The 27,772-nt window shown below is 44.7% G+C and overlaps 1 protein-coding gene across 10 annotated transcripts in view; it reads left to right on the top strand.

Moving 5' to 3' along the window:
- Positions 1-18,667, top strand: part of CTNND2 (catenin delta 2) — a 2,713,436-nt gene extending 2,694,769 nt beyond the window's left edge. For all 10 annotated transcript variants that reach the window (XM_068236432.1, XM_068236431.1, XM_068236434.1 and 7 more), the window contains one exon: positions 15,936-18,667. In XM_068236432.1, the coding sequence (XP_068092533.1) occupies positions 15,936-16,196 (261 nt within the window). In that variant the 3' untranslated portion in view covers positions 16,197-18,667. The remainder of the gene's footprint in view (positions 1-15,935) is intronic.
- Positions 18,668-27,772: the final 9,105 nt, after the last annotated feature.

Raw genomic sequence — 27,772 nt, 5'->3', positions numbered from 1 at the left:
ACTGCTGCTCACTGTATGATTTTCTGGTGCCTGCTGCCCACTGTATGATTTTCTGGTGAAGCTGCCCACTGTAAGATTTTCTGGTGAACGCTGCCCACTGTACGATTTTCTGGTGAATGCTGCCCACTGTACGATTTTCTGGTGACTGCTGCCCACATTGCGATTTTTCTGGTGACTGTTGCCCACTGTACGATTTTCTGGTGAACGCTGCCGACTGTACGAATTTCTGGTGACTGCTGCCCACATTGCGATTTTTCTGGTGACTGCTGCCCACTGTACGATTTTCTGGTGAACGCTGCCCATTTGCGATTTTCTGGTGCCTGCTGCTCACTGTACGATTTTCTGGTGAATGCTGCCCGCTGTACGATTTTCTGGTGAACGCTGCCCACTGTACGATTTTCTGGTGAACACAGCCCTCATTGCGATTTTCTGGTGACTGCTGCCCACTGTACAATTTTCTGGTGAACGCTGCTCACATTGCGATTTTCTGGTGACTGCTGCCCACTTTACGATTATTTTATGGTGAAATGCTGCCCACTTTACGATTATTTTATGGTAAAATGCCCACTTTACGATTATTTAATGGTGAAATGCTGCCCACTTTACAATTATTTTATGGTGAAATGCTGCCCACTTTACGATTATTTTATGGTGAAATGCAGCCCACTTTACGATTAGTTTATGGTGAAATGCTGCCCACTTTATGATTATTTTATGGCGAAATGCTGCCCACTTTACCCATTTAACGATTAATTTCTGGTGAAATGCTGCCCACTTTACGATTATTTTACGGTGAAATGCTGCCCACTTTACGATGAATTTCTGGTGCATTACGGTTATTTTATGGTGAAACGCTGCCCCATTACAATTATTTTATAGTGCAACGCTGCCCCATTACAATTATTTTATAGTGAATTGCTGCCCCATTACAATTATTTGGTACCTATGGGGGGGGGGGGGGGGGCATCCAAATTTTCGCAGGGGGGCCCAGTGATTTCTAGTTACGCCCCTGGATAAGGTGTTAAAAAAGTTGAAATATTTTTGACAGTCCCTAGACTCCAGGAGGGCTGCTTTCTGACTTGTGTGAGACTGGCAGGGAGAGGAGTCCTATTACAGGCAAGTAGCCTCTGTGTGATGTGTACAGATAAGCTCTCTGCTCCATCTCCGGCTACTCTCAGTCTCTCTCCACTCCTTCTCTCTCTGGGCTAGTACACGCCAAAATCTCAATAGCAATCGCTAGCAATTTGCGATTTTGTGAAGCGATTTTTGAATGAATTGCTCTAAAAATGCTACATGCAGTGTGTTTGCGATTTTTAAAAAATCACAACACTGCTGTGAGAACACGCTCATAGGGTAACATTAGCCAAGCAATTTTCAAATCACTGTCGATTTGAAAAATGTTCAGAAGCCCTCTTGGTTGGCACCAGCCCTCTCTCATTCACCTTTGTTTCCCTTTTCCCCTAGTGCTGGGTGTCTGTGTCTTCTTCTTATACAGGAAAGCTAAATAAAAGTGCAATCCTGGTGAGGCAAATTATTGATATTATTATTTAGTATTGTGACATCATTTGGGCTGGGGCTGCTATGATAACGGGCCTCTGGTTTGTGTTTCCCCCCAGGCCAAAAGGTCCCAGTCCTCCCCTGGTTTCATACTATAGTAAAGTGGGTTGTGTGCAGGCAGTGACACACTGCCACTGACCACCAAAATGGCATGGATGTTAGGGAGAGGGGGGGAGTGAAAACAGTGATGGAAGGAGGGGTACCGAAACTTCGGAAATTAACATTAGTGAGGCAGGGATCATGGTGCCAGGAGGGAGGTCTGTAAAGGTGTGTTACCTGACTGCGGTAGTTGGTGGTCTGTTAAAATGGGAGGGGATATCCGAAATGGAAGAGGGGCATATTTGAGGGATTAGTAGAGATGGTGGCGAAGGGGAGGACATAAGTGGAAAGGGTAGGGGGGGGGAGGAATGAGCCTTGAGGATTTAAAGTGGCCATGCATTGGTACTTTTGAAAATGATTCCCCTCGCATAATTGTCATCGTAGTACAGAAAAGAATCAGCACCAATCTGCACTGCTCCATGTCCTGAGCATTTGTCACAGGAAAGAAATGGCATTGCATTCCTAGTGTGTAGTGATGGCCGTGCTGGTGCGCATGTTGATGAGAGTGCAGGCAATGGTGGTTTCCCAGCTCATATGGTGGATCCAGGGGCGGACTGACAACTCATGGGGCCCCCCGGGCAATAGGAGATTATGGGGCCCCGATACCAGTGTTTCCCACCTTTCACGTTATATTTTTACAGACTAAGATATAATAATTTATTGACAACAGTAAATATGTTATATTGTGATATTGTACACTGACAAAAACCCCTGCGCGGCGCGCCAAAAAATGGGTGTGGTTACGCAACAGAATGTCGGCGTGGTCATGGGTGGGGCAAAATATACATGACCTTAGCAGTGGTGTAAAAGGTCTGCCGGGGAAGTTTGAACTCTGACATAGTGTTTCCCCCCAAAATACATGTAATCTGACAGCATTTCACCAAAAATCCATGCAATTTGGCAGAGGTTCCTCCAAAATACAGATAATATGGCAGTCGTTCCCCCAAAATAGACGTTATCTGGCAGCAGCGGTTCCCCCAAATACACATAATTTGGCAGCGGATCACCAAAAATACATGTAGCAGCAGTGGTTCCCCCAAAATACACAGAATCTGGAAGCAGCAGTCCCCCCATTATACACAATCTGGCAGCGGTTCCCCAAAAATACACATAATCTGGCAGCTGTTTCTCAAAATACACTTAATCTGGCAGCAGCAGTTCCCCAAAAATAATTAATCTGGCAGCAGTTCCCCCAAAATAGGTGCCCCCAGTATAGGTAACCAGGTCAAAAGGTATCCCCAGTGGAAGTATCCAGGTCTATAGGTTTTCCCAGTGCAGGTATCCAGGTCTATAGGTGTCCCCAGTATAAGTAGCCTAATCTACAGGTGTCCCTAGAATAGTTAACCAGGTCTATAGATGTCCCCATTTAAGATAGCCAGGTCTATAGGTGCCCCCAGTATATACAGCCAGGTCTATAGGTGCCCCCAGTATATGTAGCTAGGTCTATAAGTGCCCCCAGTATATGTAGTCAGGTGTATAGGTGCCCCCAGTATATGCAGCCAGGTGTATAGGTCTCCCCAGTATATGCAGCCAGCTTTATAGGTCTCCCCAGTATATGCAGCGAGGTGTATAGGTGCCCCCAGTATATGCAGCCAGGTGTATAGGTCTCCCCAGTAGATGTAGCCAGGTGTATAGGTCTCCCCAGTATATGCAGCCAGGTGTATAGGTGCCCCCAGTATATGCAGCCAGGTGTATAGGTCTCCCTAGTATATGCAGCCATGTGTATAGGTGCCCCCAGTATATGCAGCCAGGCGTATAGGTCTCCCCAGTATATGCAGCCAGGTGTATAGGTCTCCCCAGTATATGTAGCCAGGTGTATAGATGCCCCCAGTATATGCAGCCAGGTGTATAGGTGCCCCCAGTATATGCAGCCAGGTGTATAGGTGCCCCCAGTATATACAGCCAGGTGTATAGGTGCCCCCAGTATATGCAGCCAGGTGTATAGGTCTCCCCAGTATAGCCAGGTGTATAGGTCTCCCCAGTATAGCCAGGTGTATAGGTCTCCCCAGTATATGCAGCCAGGTTTATAGGTGCCCCCAGTATATGCAGCCAGGTGTATAGGTCTCCCCAGTATATGCAGCTAGGTGTATAGGTCTCCCCAGTATAGCCAGGTCTGTAAGTGCCCCCAGTATATGCTGCATATACTGGGGAGACCTATACACCTGGCTACATATACTGGGGGCACCTATACACCTGGCTGCATATACTGGGGGCACCGATACACCTGGCTGCATATACTGGGGAGACCTATACACCTGGCTACATATACTGGGGAGACCTATACACCTGGCTGCATATTATATTAACTGGGGACATCTATAGACCTGGCTATCTTAAGTGGGGACATCTATAGACCTGGTTATCTATTCTGGGGCCACCTGTAGATTAGGCTACTTATACTGGGGACACCTATAGACCTGGATACCTGCACTGGGAAAACCTATAGACCTGGATACTTCCACTGGGGATACCTTTTGACCTGGTTACCTATACTGGGGGCACCTATTTTGGGGGAACTGCTGCCAGATTAATTATTTTTGGGGAACTGCTGCTGCCAGATTAAGTGTATTTTGAGAAACAGCTGCCAGATTATGTGTATTTTGGGGGAACCGCTGCCAGATTGTGTATAATGGGGGGACTGCTGCTTATTCTGTGTATTTTGGGGGAACCACTGCTGCTACATGTATTTATTGGTGATCCGCTGCCAAATTATGTGTATTTAGGGGAACCGCTGCTGCCAGATAACGTCTATTTTGGGGGAGCGACTGCCATATTATCTGTATTTTGGAGGAACCTCTGCCAAATTGCATGGAGTTTTGGTGAAATGCAGGGGTTTTTGGCAGTGTACAATATCACAATATAACATATTTACTGTTGTCAATAAATTATTATATCTTAGTCTGTAAAAATATAACGTGAAAGGTGGAAAACACTGGTATGGGGCCCCATAATCTTCTATTGCCCGGGGGCCCCATGAGTTGTCAGTCCGCCCCTGCTGACACATCAAGTGGAGCAGCTGTGTTGCTAGTGGTACTGTTAAGTTTTTGTGGGTAACCAGAAGCAGAGCAGGAGGAGGACGGTGCATCAAGGAGATTCTGTGTGGAAGCTGTAGAAGATGTGGTGCGCTGTTTAAGCCAGTCAACCGCGTCCTCAGAATTTTGGGGGTTGAGGGTACGTGCCTTCTGAAGATTGTACTTTGGTTGAGGGCCGCACGAAATCATGTCAGCACGACCTTGGAAATATCTGTGTGGTGGCCTGCCTCTGCCTGTTGTTTTTCCCCATATTGGGGGTATGCAGTAGTACTAACAATATTCAATAGTGGTAGACAGTGTGTGTAATCACAAAGAAGCACACAATCAGTGTCAAATACACAGCAGCTGTGTGCAGGGCCGCCATCAGAAATTTTGGTGCCCCTCACACATCATCAGGCCTGGGACCCGCTCCCTGGGCCCACCCACTAGTTGCTGTACCCGCCCACTAGCCACCCCACCCCCGTGTCTAAGCGCAAAGTGCACTGCGGCGAAAAATGTGCTTGGCTCCGACACTGAAGAAAGTGGCATGCACAGCATGATGTGGCAAAAAGTGGGCGTGACCATGGCATGTTTTGGGTGGAGCCAAATACTAGCAAAATACAGGTAGACCCCAGTTAACAAGTGCGATAGGGACTTGTAGGTCCGTTCTTATCCTTTACCCGTTCTCTTTTGTCCCCCTCTTTTCTTCCTGTGCCTCTTTTGTCCCCCTCTGTCTCACCTCAGTTTGTGCCTCTTTTGTGTCCCTCTGTGTGACCTCATGTTCCCGTCTCATCTCTGTTCCTCCTATGCCTCTTTTATCCCCCTGTGTTACCTCTTGTCCCCTTCTGTCTCAGATCGTTCCCCTGCCCTAGCCAGATATAGGTGCTCCCAGTATAGGTATCCAGGCATAGGTGCCCCCAGTCTAGGTAGCGTGGTATAGGTTTCCCAAGTATAAGTAACCAGTTATAGGTGATGCCCCAGTGTAGGTGGCCTGGTGTAGATGCCCCCAGTATAGGTAGCCACTAGCCACTATAGCTGGTGCCCCAGTATAGGCCAGCAAGATACAGGTGCCCCAGTATAGGTATTCAACTATAGGTTGTGCCCCAGTATAGGTAGCCTGGTATAGTTGCCCCCAGTATAGGTAGCCTGGTATGGGTGGTGCACCAGTATAGGTTAGCCAGGTACAGGTGCCCCCAGTATAGGTAGCAAGCTATAGGCGCCCCAGTATAAGTAGCCAAGTATAAGTGGGGCCCCAGTATGGGTAGCGAGGTACAGGTGGTGACCCAGTATAGGTAGCTAGGTATAGGTGGTTCCAGCCCCAATATAGGTAGTTAGGTATAGGTGGTTCCAGCACCTGTATAGGTAGCTAGGTATAGGTAGTTCCAGCTCATTCACCAAACAGATATATGAAGATCCGGCACTGCTTCTAGCTTTAAAAAGAGCTTTATTGCCAGCGGCTCTTTCAATATGCAAAAGTATTCAAAAAGTATTCATGCAATACAAACATGTAGAGTGCACATACCCGTTGTGGTTAGTTTAGGTTGTGGGGCATGGTGGTAAGAACGGACCACCTAACGTCCGTTTCGCTTCAGTAGCGTCTTCAGAGGCAGTGTGGCAATTCACGACTGTCCCTTTACGGGTTATATACTATGTGGGGAATCATTTCCGGGTCATATTATCGCATTAACGCGTACGTATATACGCATGCTACCACTAACGTAATTTTTATTATTATAATTTTTTTATTGTGCATAGGTAGTTCCAGCCCCAGTATAGGTAGCTAGGTATAGGTGGTGGCCCAGTATAGGAAGCCTGTAGCCAGATAAAGTGGTTGCCCCAGTATAGAAAGACCGCTGTAGCGGGCTCACTCATCTGCTCCCCACGTTCAAGCGCTGATGTCACTCTTCTCTCAGTGCTGGAACACGGTGTGCTGGTTAGTGTGCCACAGGCCTGCCGCCAGCACATGCGACCCTTCCAGTGCTTAGGGGGGGGGGGCAAAGGGCCCACAGCTGCAGTGTCAGTTGTCCCCCACTGATGGCTGCCCTGATAGGTAGCTAGGTATAGGTGGTTCCAGCCCCAGTTTAGGTAGCTAGGTATAGGTGGTGGGAAGCCTGTAGCCAGATATAGGTGTTGCCCCAGTATAGAAAGACCGCCATAGCGGGCTCACTCATCTGCTCCCCACGTTCAAGCGCTGATGTCACTCTTCTCTCAGTGCTGGAACACGGTGTGCTGGTTAGTGAGCCACAGACCCACCGCCAGCACATGCGGCCCTTCCAGTGCTTTGGGGGGGGGGGCACAGGGCCCCCAGAAGCCCTGGGCCCCTCACTGAAGTGTCAGTTGTCCCCCCTGATGGCTGCACTGGCTGTGTGTGTATGTATGTGTGTGTGTGTATTTGTGTATGTGTGTCTGGGCTGTGTACTTTAACACACACAGAGAGATATCCTATATAGTACTTTCAATCACAAATACAGTTGCCAGCTAAGCACTGCTTATGATAGACAGTGTGCTGGCTTTCTTGCAATATTTAAAAGTATAGTAGAACTAACAGCAACTAACTGTGGCCTGTATGTAGAGATGGCCCAAACGGTTTGACCGCGAACATATTCGCGCGAACATCGGAGGTTCGCATTTGCGGTGAACCACAATTTTTTTTCAAAAAGTTTGTGTTCACATTTTTCCCATAGACTTTAATGCCCGCCGACTTTAAAGGTTAATAGCAAAGTCCCCTCACATAGTATAAACACCAAATTTGCAGGGTATGTAGAGAGGGGGGGGGGGGGGGGGAGTGACTACAAGAGGAAACATTTTTTTTTCAAAAAGACCTTATAGTTTTTGAGAAAATACATTTTAAAATTCTCCTTCTGACCGTGGGAAAATTAACCACCTACCGACTTTAGCGGTTAATAGCAAAGCCCCCTTGAAAGCTAGAAACACCAAAATTGCTGGGAATGTTAAGAAGAACAGTGGGGACAAGAGGGACAAATTTATTTTTCAAAAAGACCTTAAACTTTTTGAGAAAATCGATTTTAAAGTTTCAAAGGAAAAGTTACAGAGCCAATTCATTTGATTCATTAAAAAGAGCCGATTCATTAAAAAGAACCGGATCATTCATGAATCGGTTAGTATAGCTTAGAATGCATCCTGTGCGGACGTCTAGCTGCCATCTCCCGCTGTCTCTCCCCACCTGCCTTCACCTGCCACCCTCATCTAGCCTAGCACCTGGTGCACCCATGAGTGCACCAGGTGCCAGGCTAGGTGAGGGTGAGAGGTGAGGAGGCGGGGAGGACAAGCCGGCAGCTATGCGTCCTATGTGACGCATTCTCTGCTATGTGGGGGGCTGCGGAGATCTTCAATCAACTTAATTAAAGAACACAAGATGAGAGTATAATGGCGTGTGGACATTTCCGAGGACATTGGCGTGGGAACTTATTTTTAAAGATACGGGTAAGTATTTCTGAAGATCGCAAGATAGAGGATATTGTCATCGTAGGACATAACAGATTATAGCGTGGGAACTTTTCCCGCGGATATTGCCGTGGGAACTTTTTCTTAAAGGTACAGGTAAGTATTTCTGGTTAATTAAGAACATTAAAGGTCTTTTTTCGTCATTGAGTTTTTATTTCATTTAACCCTTTAAGGAAATGGGTAAGGGGTACTTTGTACCCTTATACTCATTTCTCCTGGGGGAGGTGGGCATCTGGGGTCCCCTTCTTAAAGGGGACTCCCAGATGCCACCATGAACCCCCCCCCAGAGAGTCGTCGCCCCCACCTCCTCCTGGGGCACTGGGGGTGGGGAAGAGCCCCTTGTCCATGGATTGGACAAGGGCTCGGGGGGAGAGGGGAAGGCTTGGCCGCCCCTCTCCCCCGTGGCCCCCCCCATACCATGGACCTAGCGGGCTGGTATAGCTCAGGGTGCAAAGCCACACGTGGCCGGGGCTCCGCATTCTGGCTATCCCAGCCTGCATGGGGGACAAGGGGTTACAGAGAGCTCGGGGGGGGGGGACCCCACGTCATTTTTTTCAGATTTCCCACACTCAGTACATAAAAATAATCAAACATTTAAAAAAAAATTAATATTGTTTCCTGCTATCTTTTTAACATATCCTGCAAATTTGGTGTTGCTAGGATGTAAGGAGCCTTTGTTATTAACTGCTAAAGTCGGCAGGTGAAAACCAACCAGAGTTATGGGGGTGCAAAAATGCTGAATTTTTACATTGGCTTTCCATTTCACTTTCAAAAATCTCAAATATTTTCAAAGGACAATGGCTCAGCAGTGGCAAATTTTCTAGCATTGTAGGGACTTTTAGGGGGCTCAGGACTGGTGAGTTTGGGACCCCTAGGCTAAAGAGGTCATAGCCTAGGGTCGCTTGTTTTTTTGGCAATGATTCCGGTGACGAACGTAAATCACCGCCATGGCCGTTAGCAAAGTCTGAAGCTCACAACATTTTGCATGCATGTAGAAGGCATATTGTTGTTTTTTCACTCCAACGTTAGGTTCCCTACATCTCTACAAACCAGAGTTATGTGGGTGCAAAACTGCTGAATTTTGCCATTGGCTTTCATTGGGCTTCCTATTTCACTTTCAAAAATCTCAAATCTTTTTAAAGGACGATGGCTCAGCAGTGGCATATTTTCTAGCATTGTAGGGACTTTTAGGGGGCTCAGGACTGGTGAGTTTGGGACCCCTAGGCCATAGAGGTCATAGCCTAGGGTCACAAAAGCTTGTTTTTTGGCAATGATGCCGGTGACAAACATAAATCGCCGTCATGGCCGTTAGCAAAGTCTGAAGCTCACGACATTTTGCATGCAGGTAGAAGGCATATTGTTGTTTTTGCACTCCAATGTTTTGAACTACAAACCAGAGTTATGGGGGTGCAAAAGTGCTGAATTTTGCCATTGGCTTTCATTGGGGCCTAGGTTTTGAGGGTACAAAAGCGCAGGTTTCTGCCGAATGATACGGCTGAGCAGCCTCAAATTTTCAGGCTTTGTACAGAGTTCAAGGGGGCTCAGGGCTGGTGAGTTTCAGCTCCTAACCCAAAGAGATCACAAAAACCTGTTTATTTTTGCAATGGTACTGGTGACGAACATAAATCCCCACCATGGCCGTTAGCAAAGCCTGAAGCTCACGACATCTTGCATGCAGGTAGAAGGCATATTGTTGTACATGCACTCCAACATTGGGTTCCCTACATATCTGCAAACCAGAGTTATGGGGGTGCAAATGTGCTGAATTTTGCCATTGGCTTTCATTGGGCTTCCTTTTTCACTTTCAAAAATCTCAAATCTTTTCAAAGGACGATGGCTCAGCAGTGGCAAATTTTCTAGCATTGTAGGGACTTTTAGGGGGCTCAGGACTGGTGAGTTTGGGACCCCTAGGCCAAAGAGGTCATAGCCTAGGGTCACAAAAGCTTGTTTTTTTTTTTGGCAATGATGCAGTTGACGAACGTAAATCGCTGCCATGGCCGTTAACAAAGTCTGAAGCTCACGACATGTTGCATGCAGGTAGAAGGCAGGCATATTGTTGTACTTGCACTCCAATTTCGGGTTTCCTACACTTCTGCAAACCAGAGTTATGGGGGTGCAAAAGTGCTAAAAGTGCCTATAGGCTTTCATTGGGGCCTAGGTTTTGAGGGTACAAAAGCGCAGGTTTCTGCCGAACGGTACGGCTTAGCGGCCCAAAAATTTTCAGGCTTTGTACGGAGGTTAAGGGGGCTCAGGGCTGGTGAATTTCGTGCCCCTAACCCAAAGAGATCATATCCTAGGGTCACAAAAACCTGTTTATTTTTGCAATGGTACTGGTGACGAACATAAATCCCCGCCATGGCCGTTAGCAAAATCTGAAGCTCACGACATGTCACATGCAGCTAGAAGGCATATTGTTGTATTTGCACTCCAATGTTGGGTTCCCTACATCTCTACAAACCAGAGTTATGGGGGTGCAAAAGTGCTAATTTTGCCATCGGCTTTCATTGGGCTTCCTATTTCACTTTCAAAAATCTCAAATCTCTTCCCAGGACGATGGCTCAGCAGTGGCAAATTTTCTAGCATTGTAGTGACTTTTAGGGGGCTCAGGACTGGTGAGTTTGGGGCCCTAGGCCAAAGAGGTCATAGCCTAGGGTCACAAAAGCTCCGCCCCTCTCCCCTGGAGCCCCCCATACCATGGACCATGCGGGCTGGTATAGCTCAGGGTGCGAAGCCCCACGCGGCCGGGGCTCCGTATTCTGGCTATCCCAGCCTGCATGGGGGACAAGGGGTTACATAGAGCTCGGTAGGGGGGACCCCACGTCATTTTTTTTCAGATTTCCCACACTCAGCACATAAAAATAATCAAACATTTTTTTTAAAATGTTTTTTAAATATTGTTTCCTGCTATCTTTTTAACATATCCTGCAAATTTGGTGTTGCTAGGATGTAAGGAGCCTTTGCTATTAACTGCTAAAGTCGGCAGGTGAAAACCAACCAGAGTTATGGGGGTGCAAAAATGCTGAATTTTGCCATTGACTTTCATTGGGCTTCCTATTTCACTTTCAAAAACCTCAAATCTTTTCAAAGGACGATGGTTCAACAGTGGCAAATTTTCTAGCATTGTAGGGACTTTTAGAGGGCTCAGGGCTGGTGAGTTTGGGACCCTAGGCCAAAGAGGTCATAGCCTAGGGTCACAGAAGCTTGTTTTTTTGGCAATAATGCCGGTGGCGAACGTAAATCGCTGCCATGGCCGTTAACAAAATCTGAAGCTTTCCTGCTATCTTTTTAACATATCCTGTTTTTTTTTGTCGCATGCAGGCAGAAGGCAGGCATATTGTTGTACTTGCACTCCAATTTTGGGTTTCCTACACTTTTGCAAACCAGAGTTATGGGGGTGCAAAAGTGCTAAAATCTCCCATAGGCTTTCATTGGGGCCTAGGTTTTGAGGGTACAAAAGTGCAGGTTTCTGCCGAACGGTACGGCTGAGCGGCCCCAAATTTTCAGGCTTTGTACGGAGTTTAAGGGGGCTCAGGGCTGGTGAATTTCGTGCCCCTAACCCAAAGAGATCACATCCTAGGGTCACAAAAACCTGTTTATTTTTGCAATGGTACTGGTGACGAACATAAATCCCAGCCATGGCCGTTAGCAAAATCTGAAGCTCACGACATGTCGTATGCAGGTAGAAGGCATATTGTTGTATTTGCACTCCAATGTGGGTTCCCTGCATCTCTACAAACCAGAGTTATGGGGGTGCAAAAGTGCTGAATTTTGCCATCAGCTTTCATTGGGCTTCCTATTTCACCTTCAAAAATCTCAAATCTTTTCCCAGGACGATGGCTCAGTGGTGGCATATTTTCTAGCATTGTAGGGACTTTTAGGGGGCTCAGGACTGGTGAGTTTGGGGCCCTAGGCCAACGAGGTCATAGCCTAGGGTCACAAAAGCTTTTTTTTGGGGCAATGATGCCAGTGACAAACAGGGCCGGATTTCTGGCAAGGCCACATAGGCCATGGCCTAGGGCACCAGAAATTTAGGGGCGGCTCAGTGAGGGGCAGTAAAGCTGTTTTATGCAGCCATCCCTATCTACAAGGAAAGCTTTAACCTTTGAACTCTCTGTCCTGTACTTGTGTCATCCCTGCAAGTCCTGTAAGCGCTATCCTGCAGGTACACATCAGCCTAACTCACATGGAGACACAATGGGTCCATCATTAATGAGATGGCAAACATAACATAAAAGTTGTTAAGGAAAACATAACTTATAATCTATATGCATATTACTGAAATAGCTATTGTCTGTGACATCCAATGATAGAAAGTAAGTAGATTTCTCATTGGGGCACACAGAGACAACAACCATACAGATGGTATACTGTATTTGGCCTTGGGCGGTAAAAAGTACAAATCCGGCCCTGGTGACAAACATAAATCACCACCATGGCCGTTAGCAAAGTCTGAAGCTCATGACATTTTGCATGCAGGTAGAAGGCATATTGTTGTACTTGCACTCCAACGTTGGGTTCCCTACATCTCTGCAGACCAGAGTTATGGGGGTGCAAAAGTGCTAAAATCCCCCATAGGCTTTCATTGGGGCCTAGGTTTTGAGGGTACAAAAGCGCAGGTTTCTGCCGAATGGTAAGGTAAGGGCCCAAAACTCACCAGCCCTGAGCCCCCTTAAATGCTGTACAAAGCCTTAAAATTTGGGGCCGATCAACCACACCGTTCGGCAGAAACCTGCACTTTTGTACCCTCAAAACCTATACCCCAATGAAAGCGTATGGGAGATTTTAGCACTTTTGCACCCCCATAACTCTGGTTTGCAGAAATGTAGGAAACCTGAAATTGGAGTGCAAGTACAACAATATGCCTGCCTTCTACCTGCATGCGACATGTCGTGAGCTTCAGACTTTGTTAACGGCCATGGCGGCGATTTATGTTCGTCACCAACATCATTGCCAAAAAAACAAGCTTTTGTGACCGTAGGCTATAACCTCTTTAGCCTCAGGGCCCCAAACTCACCAGTCATGAGCCCCCTAAAAGTTTCTACAATGCTAGAAAATATGCCACTGCTGAGCCATCGTCCTTTGAAAAGATTTAAGATTTTTGAAAGTGAAATAGGAAGCACAATTAAAGCCAATGGCAAAATTCAGCACTTTTTATCACCCGCTGACTTTAGCATTTAATAGTAAAGGCCCCTTACATCCTAGCAACACATCAAATTTGCAGGATATGTTAAAAAGATAGCAGGAAACAATATTTTTTAAAAAATGTTTTATTATTTTTATGTGCTGAGTGTGGGAAATCTGAAAAAAAAAATGACGTGGGGTCCCCCCTACCGAGCTCTCTGTAATCCCTTGTCCCCATGCAGGCTGGGATAGCCCTTTAAGACGTGGACCCCAGATACCCACCCCCCTCCCCGGAGAAACGAGTATAGGGGAACAAAGTACTCCTTACCCATTTCCACAAAGGGTTAAGTGAAATAAAAACACGACGACGAAAAAATTCCTTTAATGTTCTTAACCCCCTTGGCGGTATGAAAAATACCGCCAGGGGGCAGCGCAGCAGTTTTTAAAAAAATTTTTTTTTTTAAATCATGTAGCGAGCCCAAGGCTCGCTACATGATAGCCGCTGCTCAGCGGCATCCCCCCAGCCCCGCCGATCGCCTCCGGCGATAGGCGATCAGGAAATCCCGTTCAAAGAACGGGATTTCCTGGAGGGCTTCCCCCGTCGCCATGGCGACGGGGCGGGATGACGTCACAGACGTCAGCGACGTCGGGACGTCATTGGGAGACCCGATCCACCCCTTGGCGCTGCCTGGCACTGATTGGCCAGGCAGCGCAGGGGTCTGGGGGGGGGGGCTGTGTGCCGCACCGGATAGCGGCGATCGGGCGCGCGGCAGCGGCGATCGGGGTGCTGGCGCAGCTAGCGAAGTGCTAGCTGCGTCCAGCAAAAAAAAAATTATGTAAATCGGCCCAGCAGGGCCTGAGCGGCACCCTCCGGCTTACCCCGTGTCACACACGGGGTTACCGCTAAGGAGGTTAATTAACCAGGAGGTAAAGACTAACCAGCTAGCTCATGGTGAACCAGAACTCATTGGAGTGTGTGAGGGGCTACAATGGTCATAAAAGCCCCCTTACTAAAATACTAAGGATAACAAAAGCTTGCTTTCTTAAAACAGAAATAATTTGCGATAATTCAGGTTGGAGTGAGCTTGAGATGTCTCCCAGTGCATCACTGCTGAATATATGCAAATTAACCATTGTTGCCCTTAGAAGCTAAACACACCTCCAGAACCGCTGGAATGCAATGATGTGTCAGCTTAACCACACGCCATTATCCTCTCATCTTGCGATCTTCAATTAAGTTGATTGTAGATTTCCGCTGCCCCCCACATAGCAGAGAATTCATCGCATAGGATGCATAGCTGCCAGCTCCCGCTGTCCTCTCTGCCTCACCTCTCACCCTCACCTAGCCTGGCATCTGGTGCATCCATGGGTGCATGGGGTGCCAGCCTAGGTTGGGGTTGACAGGTGAAGGGAGGTGGGGAGAGACAGCGGGAGCCGCAGCTATGCGTCCTGCACAGGACGCATTCTAAGCTATAATAACCAGTTCATGAATGATCCGTTTCTTTTTAATGTATTGAATCAAATGAATTGGGTCTTTTTTCTTTGAAAATTTAAAATCGATTTTCTCAAAAAGTATAAGGTCTTTTTGAAAAAAAAAAATTCCTCTTGTTCCCACTGTTCTTTTTAACATTCCCAGCAATTTTTGTGTTTCTAGTTTTTGAGGGGGCCGTATGTATGCCTGTATGTGGTCACACGCACACAAAAAAAAAAACAGATCAGAAGAATATTGGCTCTCAAAAGAGCTTTTTGTGGGGTGTTTTCAGCAACAAGATTGAGCAAGGAGCAAGCTAACAACAGCCTAACTAATGCTTTCCCTATCTCTCCAGCAAGCTCTCCCAGCTATCACTATATCAAGATCAGCAGAGGGATAACATGACGCTGTGGCGTTTTTATAGGGGGGGGGGGGGTCCGTGGGTGAGTGCCGGCTGATTGGCTGTCATGTGTCAGCTGATTGTGATGTAGAGGGTCAAAGTTTAGCCCAATGAAGAGGTATAGGAGGCGGGTCGAACACGCTATATGTCTGCTACCAGCCGCGGGTAGCTGATATCCGTGCGGACTATCCACCGGGTGAACCGTTCGGGCCTTCTCTAAACAGTAATTGGTGATATGAGCATGGGGGCACAGAGCTGCTACTTTGCCTATGGCCCAGTGTAGCTTTACCTTTGCCCAGTGCAGCTCTAAGTGAAGGCAACAGGGGCATAGCAATAGGGGGTGCAGAGGTTGCGACCGCATCGGGCCCTTGGGCCAGAGGGGCCCCAAAGGGCTCTCCCTCAACTACAGTATTAGCTCACTATTGGTCCTGTGCTCATAACAATAACTTCTATAGATACTTTGAATAGTAGTAATCATTAACAAACTGTTCCCCATCCCCTTCTTGCAGCTCTGACACTGTATTTGCCATTGGCAGGTTTTGGTGCGCCGTATCAATTGTTATGTATAGAGTGCTTGGGGGGCCCCATTGTAAAACTTGCATCGGGGCCCACAGCTGCTTAGCTACGCCACTGGAAGGCAAGACTGAATAAAATCAAAACTGCAAAATATATGAAATGATTTGCTATTAAGAGGATGTTAAGAATGTGTTTTCTTTGTTCCCCGTGTATGATGTAATGGATTGGAGTAATTAGCATTACTTACACTTTACATCTACATTTATTGAACAAAAATATATTTTTTCACATACAGATTTCTGCACAGCCAGTTCTTCAAGAATCTAATAGAAATGAATATGAAGCATATCAACCTTTTCAGAATTCTTCAAGAAACTTTGATGACTCCTTCTTTGAAGATCAGGTCCACCACCGTCCACCTGCTACCGAGTATAATATGCATCTTGGATTAAAGTCAACTGGCAACTATGTGGACTTTTATTCTGCAGCTCGTCCCTATAGTGAGCTAAATTATGAAACAAGCCACTATCCAGCTTCCCCAGACTCCTGGGTTTGAGGCATAGATTCAGGAATTATTGCAAATTTGCATGTGCATGCCTGACTTAAGACATTTTCCTTACAAGTTTAGTTTAATCAGCCTGTTCCTGAGGAAAACCCTTCCTACTAATGTGAAAAAAAAAATGTTTAAAGCGGACCCAAACCAATTTTTTTTAAAATTCAAAATATTTAGTTGCACCACTCTGACACATACAAAGAAATAAACACTCCTTCAAGCTTAAGAGCTTTTCAGTGCATGCTTTTCACCGTTCTCTTTTCATAACTAGGGTTATAAAGGTGGCAGCCATTAGCATTCCTCCTTTGCCGGACACCTCCTACTCCACCAGTCTGCCGGATTCTGTCCCGGCAATATGAAAGGCAATGTAAAATATTTTGTCATCATGCAGCTGAAAAAAAGGCTGCTATTTATTATTATCATTTAGAAAATAGATTTTATTTCTGAAATCTTGTATTTTTAATTTGGGTCCACTTTAAGATGTTTTTGAAGGCTAATGTATTGGAATATTTCATAGAAAGATGTAATTGAGATTAAGGTAATATGAATTAATAAGAATGTTATGAATCATTTTTTTTTATTTATTTTCTTTATGGAACAAAGCTTGAACCAGCTGATATCTCAAGAATCTTTTAATTGCACTGCAAGGAAATTTGTATGTAATTGTACAATCGAGTGCAACAATATAATTTTATGGTTAAATGCCACAATGGTTTTACCGTTACAACAATATTGGCAGCCACAACAGTTATCAGTTTTAAGGAGGTTAGTTTAAGGTTGCCACACACCATACAATTTTTTAAATATCTGTTCAATTCAAGAATTACAATCAATTTTTCTGACTGATTGTAACAATTCAAAAATCTGACCAATGTACCACACATCTATGTTCAATTTTTCCCCAATCATGAATAGAATAATTGAAAACTCTGAAAAAAAATGATTGGAACAGTACATCAAGTAAATGACAATCCATTACACACCATACAATTCTTGCTAAAGTTGGTCTGAAATTTCCAACATGTCCAATCTCCAATCTCGAAAAAAAATGGAAATCTGATCAGATTTTTCGATCGAAAACAAAGAAAAGCTCTCAAATTTTAGCGACAACCGATCGTAAATATTGAATTTGCAAAAAATGGGATCTTATAATTGTATGGTGTGTGACCACCTTTAGGCATAAATGGTGGGAGGTTAGTGCTAGGCATAGGTAGGAGGAAGAGTAATGTGAGAATAGAATTAGGTAAGGTGACAATAGATTATCTGTAAAATTACTAATATGGTACTCTCCGGAATAGCTACTAGTAGAATATAGGTAATATTACCAATATTATACAATCTGGAATAGTAGAATAGCGGTAATATTACAGATAGATTACCATTGTCAATACTCAAGCCCAAATTTAATTATGGCTTTTTTAAAAGTGTACATTTTACAAACACCTGCTCTGAGATTTGACAGCTGGCATGTAGATGTACAAATGCAGTATTTAGCAATTAATAAATATATTTGGGTGAAGAGAGAAAGTGGCATTTGTGGCAGATTATGAGATGGCGTACAAAGCACAAGATCAATTATTGACATGATTTTTGGGGAACAGTTCACTTTTATTTACTATCCTTCTTGTGAATCTAAGCTTAAAGCTGCATTTCATATTCATCTCTACAGCAAGATAACTCTTGCTTTTTGTTAATGCTTTGTTGTAAAGTATTTAACGTACATTAATTCAAAGAATTGAGCATTGTGTATAAACACCAATGCCACAGTGTTTCTTCATCAGTGGTTCTAGAGATCTTGATCTTTTTGAATAATGCAAGGATTTTCCCCCCTGATCCAGTAAGTTTTTACATATTACAGCAATGCCAACAAAAGACTAAATTGTATTTAGCAGTATTGTATGTCTCGATATGTGAGTCTGTGATAACTTAAAGCATTCATTTATTTCAGACAACCATCATTCTACACTTTGTCAACAAAATGCTTTTTCACTGCCTACAATTTTACATGTAGATATTTAAAATAGATTTTTTTCCATTTTTAACAGTTTTCTTTATTATGATACAGTGTTAAAATAAATTATAAATTACCTGGTCTTCTTTCTTGCCAACCATGCTTGTTTACAGAGAGGAATGTAACAGATCTGTCTGCATGTGTGTGATTTGTGTGCATACATTAATACTGTGACACTGTTGGTGCCAGGATTTAGTCTTGTGTGTAGTTAATGCGAAATGGCAGCAGAGCATATACTGTACATTACCTTCTACGGTATATAGGTCCTCTTCATTTTCTCTTCAGTTTACAAATACCATGCAGCCAATCACCTTGCAGCTTCTATCTCTGTCACATGACAGGGTAGTAAAGCCTCTTGGTTATTGGCTGGCTGCATGGCACTGTGTTGTTGCACCTGGGACCTTTTTTCATAGTTTCAGCATAATTTGGGAAAATAGCAACAGGCAGTGCAGGGGACTGAACTACTTCCTGCAGTAGATAGAGCACCCCCCCCCCCCCCCCGCCCCCATGGGCAATATGTTTCCTTGCTCTCTACACACAGCCTTCAGTGAGTGAATGATTGCTGTGAATGTACAGAGCAACAGTGTGAGTAAAGAGAATGATTGCTGTGCTGCATCCATTGGCAGAGAGAGGTGGCAGGATGTGTTTAGTGCTTCAGAAGTTGCCTGTCATTAGTAGCCATGTGCACTGGCTGCTGTAATCCCAGTGTGCCCTGGACTATTGATTATTTATCCTGATCAGGGTAATTAATCAATAATGCAGGGCAGTCAACTGTTGCAGAAGCCAGCAATACAGGTGCTGACAGCCGACTTCTGTAGTCAGAGAAGCAAGCTCCAAGCAATTTAGATTAGCTTGACTGCAGGTAATCTTAACTCTTTTCTCAGCACCTCCTACCACCCAGCCCCTCCTTCCCTATGACCCTTTCCTCTTTTCAGATATCAGTGGCTTCTTTTAACAGCACGTCTCTGCCAAACAACACTGGTGATATCTGCGGTCCTGGTGAGAGGTTCTCCTGCCATTTCCCTTCTCCCACCAGCCTCTCTGTCTAGTACCTCTACCTCTTTATCCCCCCCATATGTCCCCCTTTTCTGACTGTTTTCAGAGGAGCTGAACAAATCTAATTGTACCATAGTCATAGTCTAATGTCCTACCATATTATTATTGTGTATTTATATAGCACTGACATCTTCTGCAGCACTGTATAGAGTACAGAGTTTCATAATGGTTAGCTCCGTCCACATCCTGACTACTCCTTTTCCCCAAAAATCACCCAAAATTTGCAGCGGCATGCTCGATGCCCCAATCCGCCAACCCTCCAATAAAAAAAAAAATAAATAAAAAAAAAAAAATATATATATATATATATATATATATATATATATATATATATATATATATATATTTAATTTGGGGGGAGGGGGTGCCTGCCACTGTCACAGAGTCTCATTTTATACATGAACTCATCATCGATTTAACCAATAAACTAACTGACCAATCATCACAGGTCAAAGCCCGATGGAGCACTATTTGCTAAAATATAAATGAGCTATTGTTGACCAATAGTCAACCAAGCCCTTGCTGCACAGACATGAATGGGCTCCTGATAGACTTGAGCACATTACATAGTCATTTGGTTAAAAAAAATACATACGTCCATCGAGTTCAACCAGCCTGCACCCTCACTATTGATCCGGAAGATGGCAAAGTTATCCCCTAAAGGGAAAAAAATTACTTCCCTACTCCAAATGGCAATCAGATAAAATACCTGGATCAACAGGTATCCACTGCAATGAGAATGGGAATAGGAATAGGCTAGACAGATACTTGTAATGGGGATTCAAATATTAGGAGCACAGATAGGGTAATCTGTTGAAGAAACCATGAATGCGGTACAGCGTGTTGTCTCCCGGGTGCTTGGGTTCGGCATGTAGCAGAACGAATTGACATATTATTGGGTGGGGCTGGGGAATAGGGATGCTCATTCGAATTCCGGGGAATTGAAATTACCGCAATACTGATCGGAATTTCCGCTTCGGTAAGAGGAACGCGGAAATCCATTTGCGGTATGCGTAATTCCGCAATCCGCATACCGATAATCGGTAATGTCAAGCAATCAGAGGACTCGGAATGAATAAGCCTATTAAAAATTAAGATTGATCAGTTTGGATAATTCTGGCTACCAGTATTTTCGAGTCTTCTGATTGGCCTACAATTTCCGCATAGGCACATGGGGAATTCCGCAACAGTATTTGGGACCAGTAATGTGATTTTCTGGTCAGTAGATACAATAAAGCTTTTCAATAAAAGTTTTAAAAAAATCCGTGATTTTCCGCAATTAGCAGATATCCCATTTTACCTGGAGCACGTTCCAGGTTCAGCATCCCCTTCCAAAGACTGCAATGTGTCCCAGGTTATGTCCTACTTTTGGCCGCCGGGTGTTCCAGCTGTGGGACACTGTGGCCGCATGAAGTAATGTTTGCCTCATTTACCTTTTGCGGAGTCATATTAATCATTTTCTGCTGCATTTTATGTGTCAGAGGTAACGGTAGTTGCATTTCATTTGTCGGAGGTAACGGTTATTGCAAATTCATGTGTCAGAGGTCACGGTTGCTGCAGTTATTATTTGATGGTCATAGAGACTGCATTTGCTACTTTTCGGTTATTGTTGCAGCATTTGGCATTTTAGGGGCTCATGATTATTAAATGGTATGCTAATACTGTAACATCAGCACCTTCTGCAGATTTTGTGCACAATCTAATCCCATGAAAGACATAGTCTAATGTCCTACAATATCATTATGTATTTATATAGCACTACTAGCATCTTAAAGGGGCACTTAAAGGAGTTATCAGGCAAATCATCAAAAAATACTCACCTGGGGCTTTCTCCAGCCCCTAGCAGCCGACTGTCCCACGCCTAGCAGCCTTAAGTGACCCTTTAAGGCAGCACTTTACAGAGAATGTAGTCATGTCCTTGGCAGAGCTCACAATCCAATCCCGGCCATAGTCAAAGTCTGATGTCATTATTATGTATTTATGTAGCACTTGCATCTTCTGCAGCACTTTACTTGAAAAAAAACTTGTGAAAGAAAGGAGAAATGATTAATATGTCCATTTACCAGTAGTGTTGAAAGATTTAGAAGAAGTACCTGTTAATAGACTGTTTTTCTGGCAATAGACTGGTCCTGCAAAAGAACAGAAGAGATTACATACAGGAGCGGCAGAAGCTGAGATTTATAAAGAAACTGTTGTGTTTTTATTTTTCTGCTGTTTTTTGGGCAAGCATATTGAGTAGTTTTGCTCATAGGAACAAGTGACGGAGTTATTTTCTTCTTCTTTATTTAATTCTAATAACCTTATTAATTTAAGAATTTAGTAATTCACTAACCAATTTTATTTATTTTATTATTTATTATTAACTTATTAACCAACCAATTTATTAACTTCTAACCATCTAACTTATACATTTATTATTCTGGCTTTTTCTAAGAAACGGCTGAAGTATTGAACAAGAAAAATAGCCAGAATAATTGATCAGACTGAGAATAAAAAAAAAAAGCAAGAGTACTCTATTTACTATTGAGTTATGAAAGATTTTGCTGATCAGCAAACTTAGAGGTTAAAGTACTATATAATGGTCTTGTCAGTGAAACATTAAACTGAAATTACTTTAGTACACAGGGTTTAGGAAATCCAAATAAGGTCAACTTTTCATTAAAGTGGGTGGGAACGCTGAGAAAATACTTACCGGGTGGGAAGGTTATGTGTTATTGTTAACCAGTTGTTTTCCTCCTAGCTTCTGGAAATGTTCTATAGAAAGAAGACCAGAAGATGATAAGAAGACTGTGATATTAGATTGTGTTGTTTGTAATTCTCATTGGTTACATGGAGTAGAAAGTGTATTTTTATTTTTTATTTTGAATAAAACTTTTGAATATTACAACCAGCATTGGCGTTTGTGGAGTTCTCCTTCAGTTGGCGGTTTGAAACCGTTTACATATTTTTTTACATTTGCTTGAGAAGCCCAGACTAGCGGCACACAGATCAGCGCTCCCTCCGGTGGCTGAACAGCGGTAAGTCTCCGCCCGCTGTCAGCCGCTTCCAGCTGTGCGACACTTTGCAGATTACGGAGGGGAGAGACAGGAAGGGGGGCCCCAAGGTGAGATAGAAGGGGGGGGGGGAACTTCCCCCCTTCTCTGCTGCTATGCCCATCGCCCTCCTTCACTGGCTGTCTCCCCTCCTGGAGACACCTACAAGCCTGGCTGCATATACTGGGTTCATTTACAGACCTGGCTATGCTGGGGAGACCTATACACCTGGCTGCATATACTGGGGAGACCTATACACCTGGCTGCATATACTGGGGGCACCTATACACCTGGCTGCATATACTGGGGAGACCTATACACCTGGCTATACTGGGGAGACCTATACACCTGGCTATACTGGGGAGACCTATACACCTGGCTGCATATACTGGGGGCACCTATACACCTGGCTGCATATACTGGGGGCACCTATACACCTGGCTGCATATACTAGGGGCACCTATACACCTGGCTGCATATACTGGGGGCACCTATACACCTGGCTACATATACTGGGGAGACCTATACACCTGGCTACATATACTGGGGAGACCTATACACCTGGCTACATATACTGGGGAGACCTATACACCTGGCTGCATATACTGGGGGCACATATACACATGGCTGCATATACTGGGGAGACCTATACACCTGGCTGCATATACTGGGGGCACCTATACACGTGGCTGCATATACTGGGGAGACCTATACACCTGGCTGCATATACTGGGGGCACCTATACACCTGGCTGCATATACTGGGGGGACCTATACACCTGGCTACATATACTGGGGAGACCTATACACCTGGCTGCACATACTGGGGGCACCTATACACCTGGCTGCATATACTGGGGGCACCTATACACCTGGCTGCATATACTGGGGAGACCTATACACCTGGCTGCATATACTGGGGGCACTTATACACCTGACTACATATACTGAGGGTACTTATAGACCTAGCTACATATACTGGGGGCACATATAGACCTGGCTGTATATACTGGGGCACCTATAGACCTGGCTGTATATACTGGGGACAGCTATAGACCTGGCTATACTGGGGACACCTATACACCTGGCTACATATACTGGGGACACCTAAAGACCTGGCTATCTATACAGGAGACACCTATAGACCTGGCTATCTGTACTGGGGACACCTATAGGTCTGGCTACCTATTCTGGAGACACCTGTAGACCTGGCTACCTATACTGGGGACACCTATAGACCTATATCTTAACTGGGGACATCTATAGACCTGGCTATCTTAAATGGGGACATCTATAGACCTGGTTATCTATTCTGGGGACACCTGTAGATTAGGCTACTTATACTGGGGACACCTATAGACCTGGATACCTGCACTGGGAAAACTTATAGACCTGGATACTTCCACTGGGGATACCTTTTGACCTGGTTACCTATACTGGGGGCACCTATTTTGGGGGAACTGCTGCCAGATTAACTATTTTTGGGGAACTGCTGCTGCCAGATTAAGTGTATTTTGAGAAACAGCTGCCAGATTATGTGTATTTTTGGGGAACCGCTGCCAGATTGTGTATAATGGGGGGACTGCTGCTTCCAGATTCTGTGTATTTTGGGGGAACCACTGCTGCTACATGTATTTTTGGTGATCCGCTGCCAAATTATGTGTATTTGGGGGAGCCGCTGCTGCCAGATAACGTCTATTTTGGGGGAACGACTGCCATATTATCTGTATTTTGGAGGAACCTCTGCCAAATTGCATGGATTTTTGGTGAAATGCTTAGAGATGAGCGTAATGACGTAATTACGATTTCGCGAAATTTTGCGTAATTAGTGTAATTACGATTATGGCCGTAAGTACATAACCGTAATGAAGAAGGATTTCGCGAAATTTCGCGTAAGCGTAATTTTTCGCGTAATTTTCGCATTACAGTGGGTATTACGAAATTAATGCGTATGGTCATGCTCCCAAGCGGAAAAGTTGACGCATGGATCAATGTTAGGTAGCCGCCGACTTTAAGGGTTAATAGCAAAGCCCCCTTAAATGCTAAGAGCCTCAAATTTGGAGAATATATTAAGGAGATCAGGAGGAATAAGATGAAATTTTTTTTTTTCAAAAAGACCTTATAGTTTTTGAGAAAATCGATGTTAAAGTTTCAAAGTAAAAATGTATACATTTAAAAACCCGCCGACTTTAACGGTTAATAGCAAAGCCTGCTTAAAGTATAGGAACACCAAATTCCTAGGGTATATTAAGGGGATCAGTGGGAATAAGAGGAAATTTTTTTTTTTCAAAAGACCTTATAGTTTTTGAGAAAATCGATTTTTAAGTTTCAAAGGCAAAAATGTCTTTTAAATGCGGAAAATGTCAGTTTTTTTTTCACAGGTAACAATAGTGTATTATTTTCATAGATTCCCCCAAGTGGGAAGAGTTTTACTTACTTCGTTCTGAGTGTGGGAAATATTAAAAAAAAAAACGACGTGGGGTCCCCCCTCCCAGACCTCTTTAACCCCTTGTCCCCCATGCAGGCTGGGACAGCCAGAATTCGGAGCACCGGCCGCGTGGGGCTCCGCACCCTGACTACACCAGCCCGCATGGTCCATGGATTGGGGGGTCTCGGAAGGGGAGGTGCAGCCAAGCTTTCCCCTCCCCCTCCGAGCCCTTGTCCAATCCAAGGACAAGGGGCTCTTCTCCACCTCCGATGGGCGGTGGAGGTGGAGGCCGCGATTTCCTGGGGGGGGGGTTCATGGTGGAATCTGGGAGTCCCCTTTAAAAAGGGGTCCCCCAGATGCCCACCCCCCCTCCCAGGAGAAATGAGTATAGAGGTACTTGTACCCCTTACCCATTTCCTTTAAGAGTTAAAAGTAAATAAACACACAAACACTTAGAAAAAGTATTTTAATTGAACAAAAAACATAACCACGAAAAAAGTCCTTTAATATTCTTAATTAACCAATAATACTTACCTGTCCCTTTAAATAAATGATCCCACGCAATATCCTTGGAAATGTTCTATCAGTTACAATGTAACAAAGTTATTACAATGTAACAACTTTGTTACATTGTAACTACGCCGCACCCGACACCACTCGCCGCTCAGCCACCGCATACGCGTCCGTGCAGGACGCTAAGTCCCCGCTGGCCCCCGCTGTCCACCCCGCCCACATCTGTCACCCACATGTCACCCACATGTGGGTGACATGTGGGTGACATGTGGGAGAGGCGGGGAGGGCAGCGGAGCCGGCGGGGACTTAGCGTCCTGCACGGACCCGACAGAGCTCTGAGCTATATAGCTCAGAGCTCTCTAAGCATCTTTGTATTTGGGCTCCAAGGAGCCCCATTGGTCCTTAGCAGACCAATGGGGTTCCTTCTGATTTGAACCTTAAGCAGGCTTTGCTATTAACCGTTAAAGTCGGCGGGTTTTTAAATGTATACATTTTTACTTTGAAACTTTAACATCGATTTTCTCAAAAACTATAAGGTCTTTTTGAAAAAAAATGTTTTCCTCTTATTCCTTCTGATCTCCTTAATATATTCTCCAAATTTGAGGCTCTTAGCTTTTAAGGGGGCTTTGCTATTAACCCTTAAAGTCGGCGGCTTTTTTATACGGAGCGTTACGGTTTAACGCGAAATTACGGTAGCGTTTAATGCGAAATTACGGCATGAACGAAACGCGAAATTACGCGTTGAAAATTACACTTATGGTATTTTCAATTACGATTTTAATGGCAATTACGCTACGGTATTTTCGCATCGTAATCGCAAATTTCGCATGCGTAATTATAGTAATGCGAAATTACGAAAATTTCGGCTCAACTCTAGAAATGCTGTCAGATTACATGTATTTTGGGGGGAAACACTATGGCAGAGTTCAAACTTCCCCGGCAGACCTTTTACACCACTGCTAAGGTCATGTATATTTTGCCCCACCCATGACCACGCCCACATTCTGAAGCGTGGCCACACCCATTTTTGGCGCGCCGCGGGTTTTTGTCAGTGTACAATATCACAATATAACATATTTACTGTTGTCAATAAATTATTATATCTTAGTCTGTAAAAATATAACGTGAAAGGTGGGAAACACTGGTATGGGGGCCCCATAATCTCCTATTGCCCGGGGGCCCCATGAGTTGTCAGTCCACCCCTAGACACATGCCAGAAGTCCCGGGTAAAATTACAGATTTGACGCACAACAGGGTTTTAAGGGCAGAAATCACATTAATACATTCCTAAATTGGAGGCATAAAGTGCTTGAAAACATCTTGCATGTGTAGACATGGATCAGCAGGTAGTGTAATTAGTGTACTGCTTCACACTGACAGACCAAACTCACTGTGTAATGCACCGCAAACAGCTGTTTGTGTAGTGATGGCCGTGCTGGACTGGTGCACACGATGGCGAGAGTGCAGACAATGGCAGTTTTCAAGCCCATATGGTCGGGCTGAGGTAGCTCAATGACAGAACAACAGTGACTGTCCAGCTGATCGAATTTGGTCTGTCCACAATGAAGCAATGACCTTACTATCTTGGGTGTGCCCCCCAACACATTCATATAGGTCATTGCTTCATTGTGATATGCAAGCCCCTTCACTGTGGCAAGGTAATGATCATGAAGGGGAATTGACACATGTACATGCCTTTTGTTTTGTTGTTGCAGCCGCAGTGCAGCCAGAAAAATTGGGCATGTACACGCACCTGAAAAATTACTCTTTTTGTTAGTGGCCGCTGCTAGCAGCAGCCTTAAAAATTCAGGAATACACCTGACGTCCTGGACAGGGGTGCTCATCAGGACTCTCGAATTCGAATGTACCCGATTTTTCGAGTAGAATTTCATGGTTTCCGAAGTCGAAGCTGAAGCCCGCTGCTGTTACAGAATTTCGAATTTGAAGGTTCCCGAATAGTCGCACTCGAATTCGGCCAGATGACGCGGTGATCACGAGTTCGGCCTCGGTATCCAGGGGAACCCTAGCAACCAATCAGAGGAGGGGAGCCTGGCCCTCCCCTCCTCTATATAAGGTGGCGGCCATGTTGCAGAGCCCATCCTTGCTGTGTGACTGAGCGGTACTGAGAGCATCTCCAGTGCTGCTGCATGTCTGAGCAAGTGCTTCTTGTGCTAAACCTAGTGTTTTGCTTTCTAAACACCTCCTGAACACTTCTATTATACTCATTTATAGTTAGCTAGTAATTTGATTGTTTTTAGTCAGCTAGTGTATACTGTATACTGTGCTAGGCTAGTGTTAGTCTGTGTGCAGACTAGGCCTGCTAGCCTAGGGCAGCCTTAGCCTACTACTAGCTTAGGTAGGTTAGGGATTATAGTTAGTTGTGTATTAGTACTAGTTTAATTAATTTGTACTGCTGTAGTCTGTGAGTTTATTAGCTTCAGTACTGTGTTAGTTACTGACTGTGTACAGGCCAGCAAGCATCAGTTGTGATCTGTGACTGTCATCTGCCCGTCTGTGTGTGACCGACTTTAATTGTCACT

The sequence above is a fragment of the Hyperolius riggenbachi genome, chromosome 5 (assembly GCF_040937935.1).
Source record: "Hyperolius riggenbachi isolate aHypRig1 chromosome 5, aHypRig1.pri, whole genome shotgun sequence".
In the NCBI taxonomy this organism is placed as follows: Eukaryota; Metazoa; Chordata; class Amphibia; order Anura; family Hyperoliidae; genus Hyperolius; species Hyperolius riggenbachi.
Note: the sequence above shows the minus strand (reverse complement) of the source record. Positions and strands in the feature narration are given on the sequence as shown.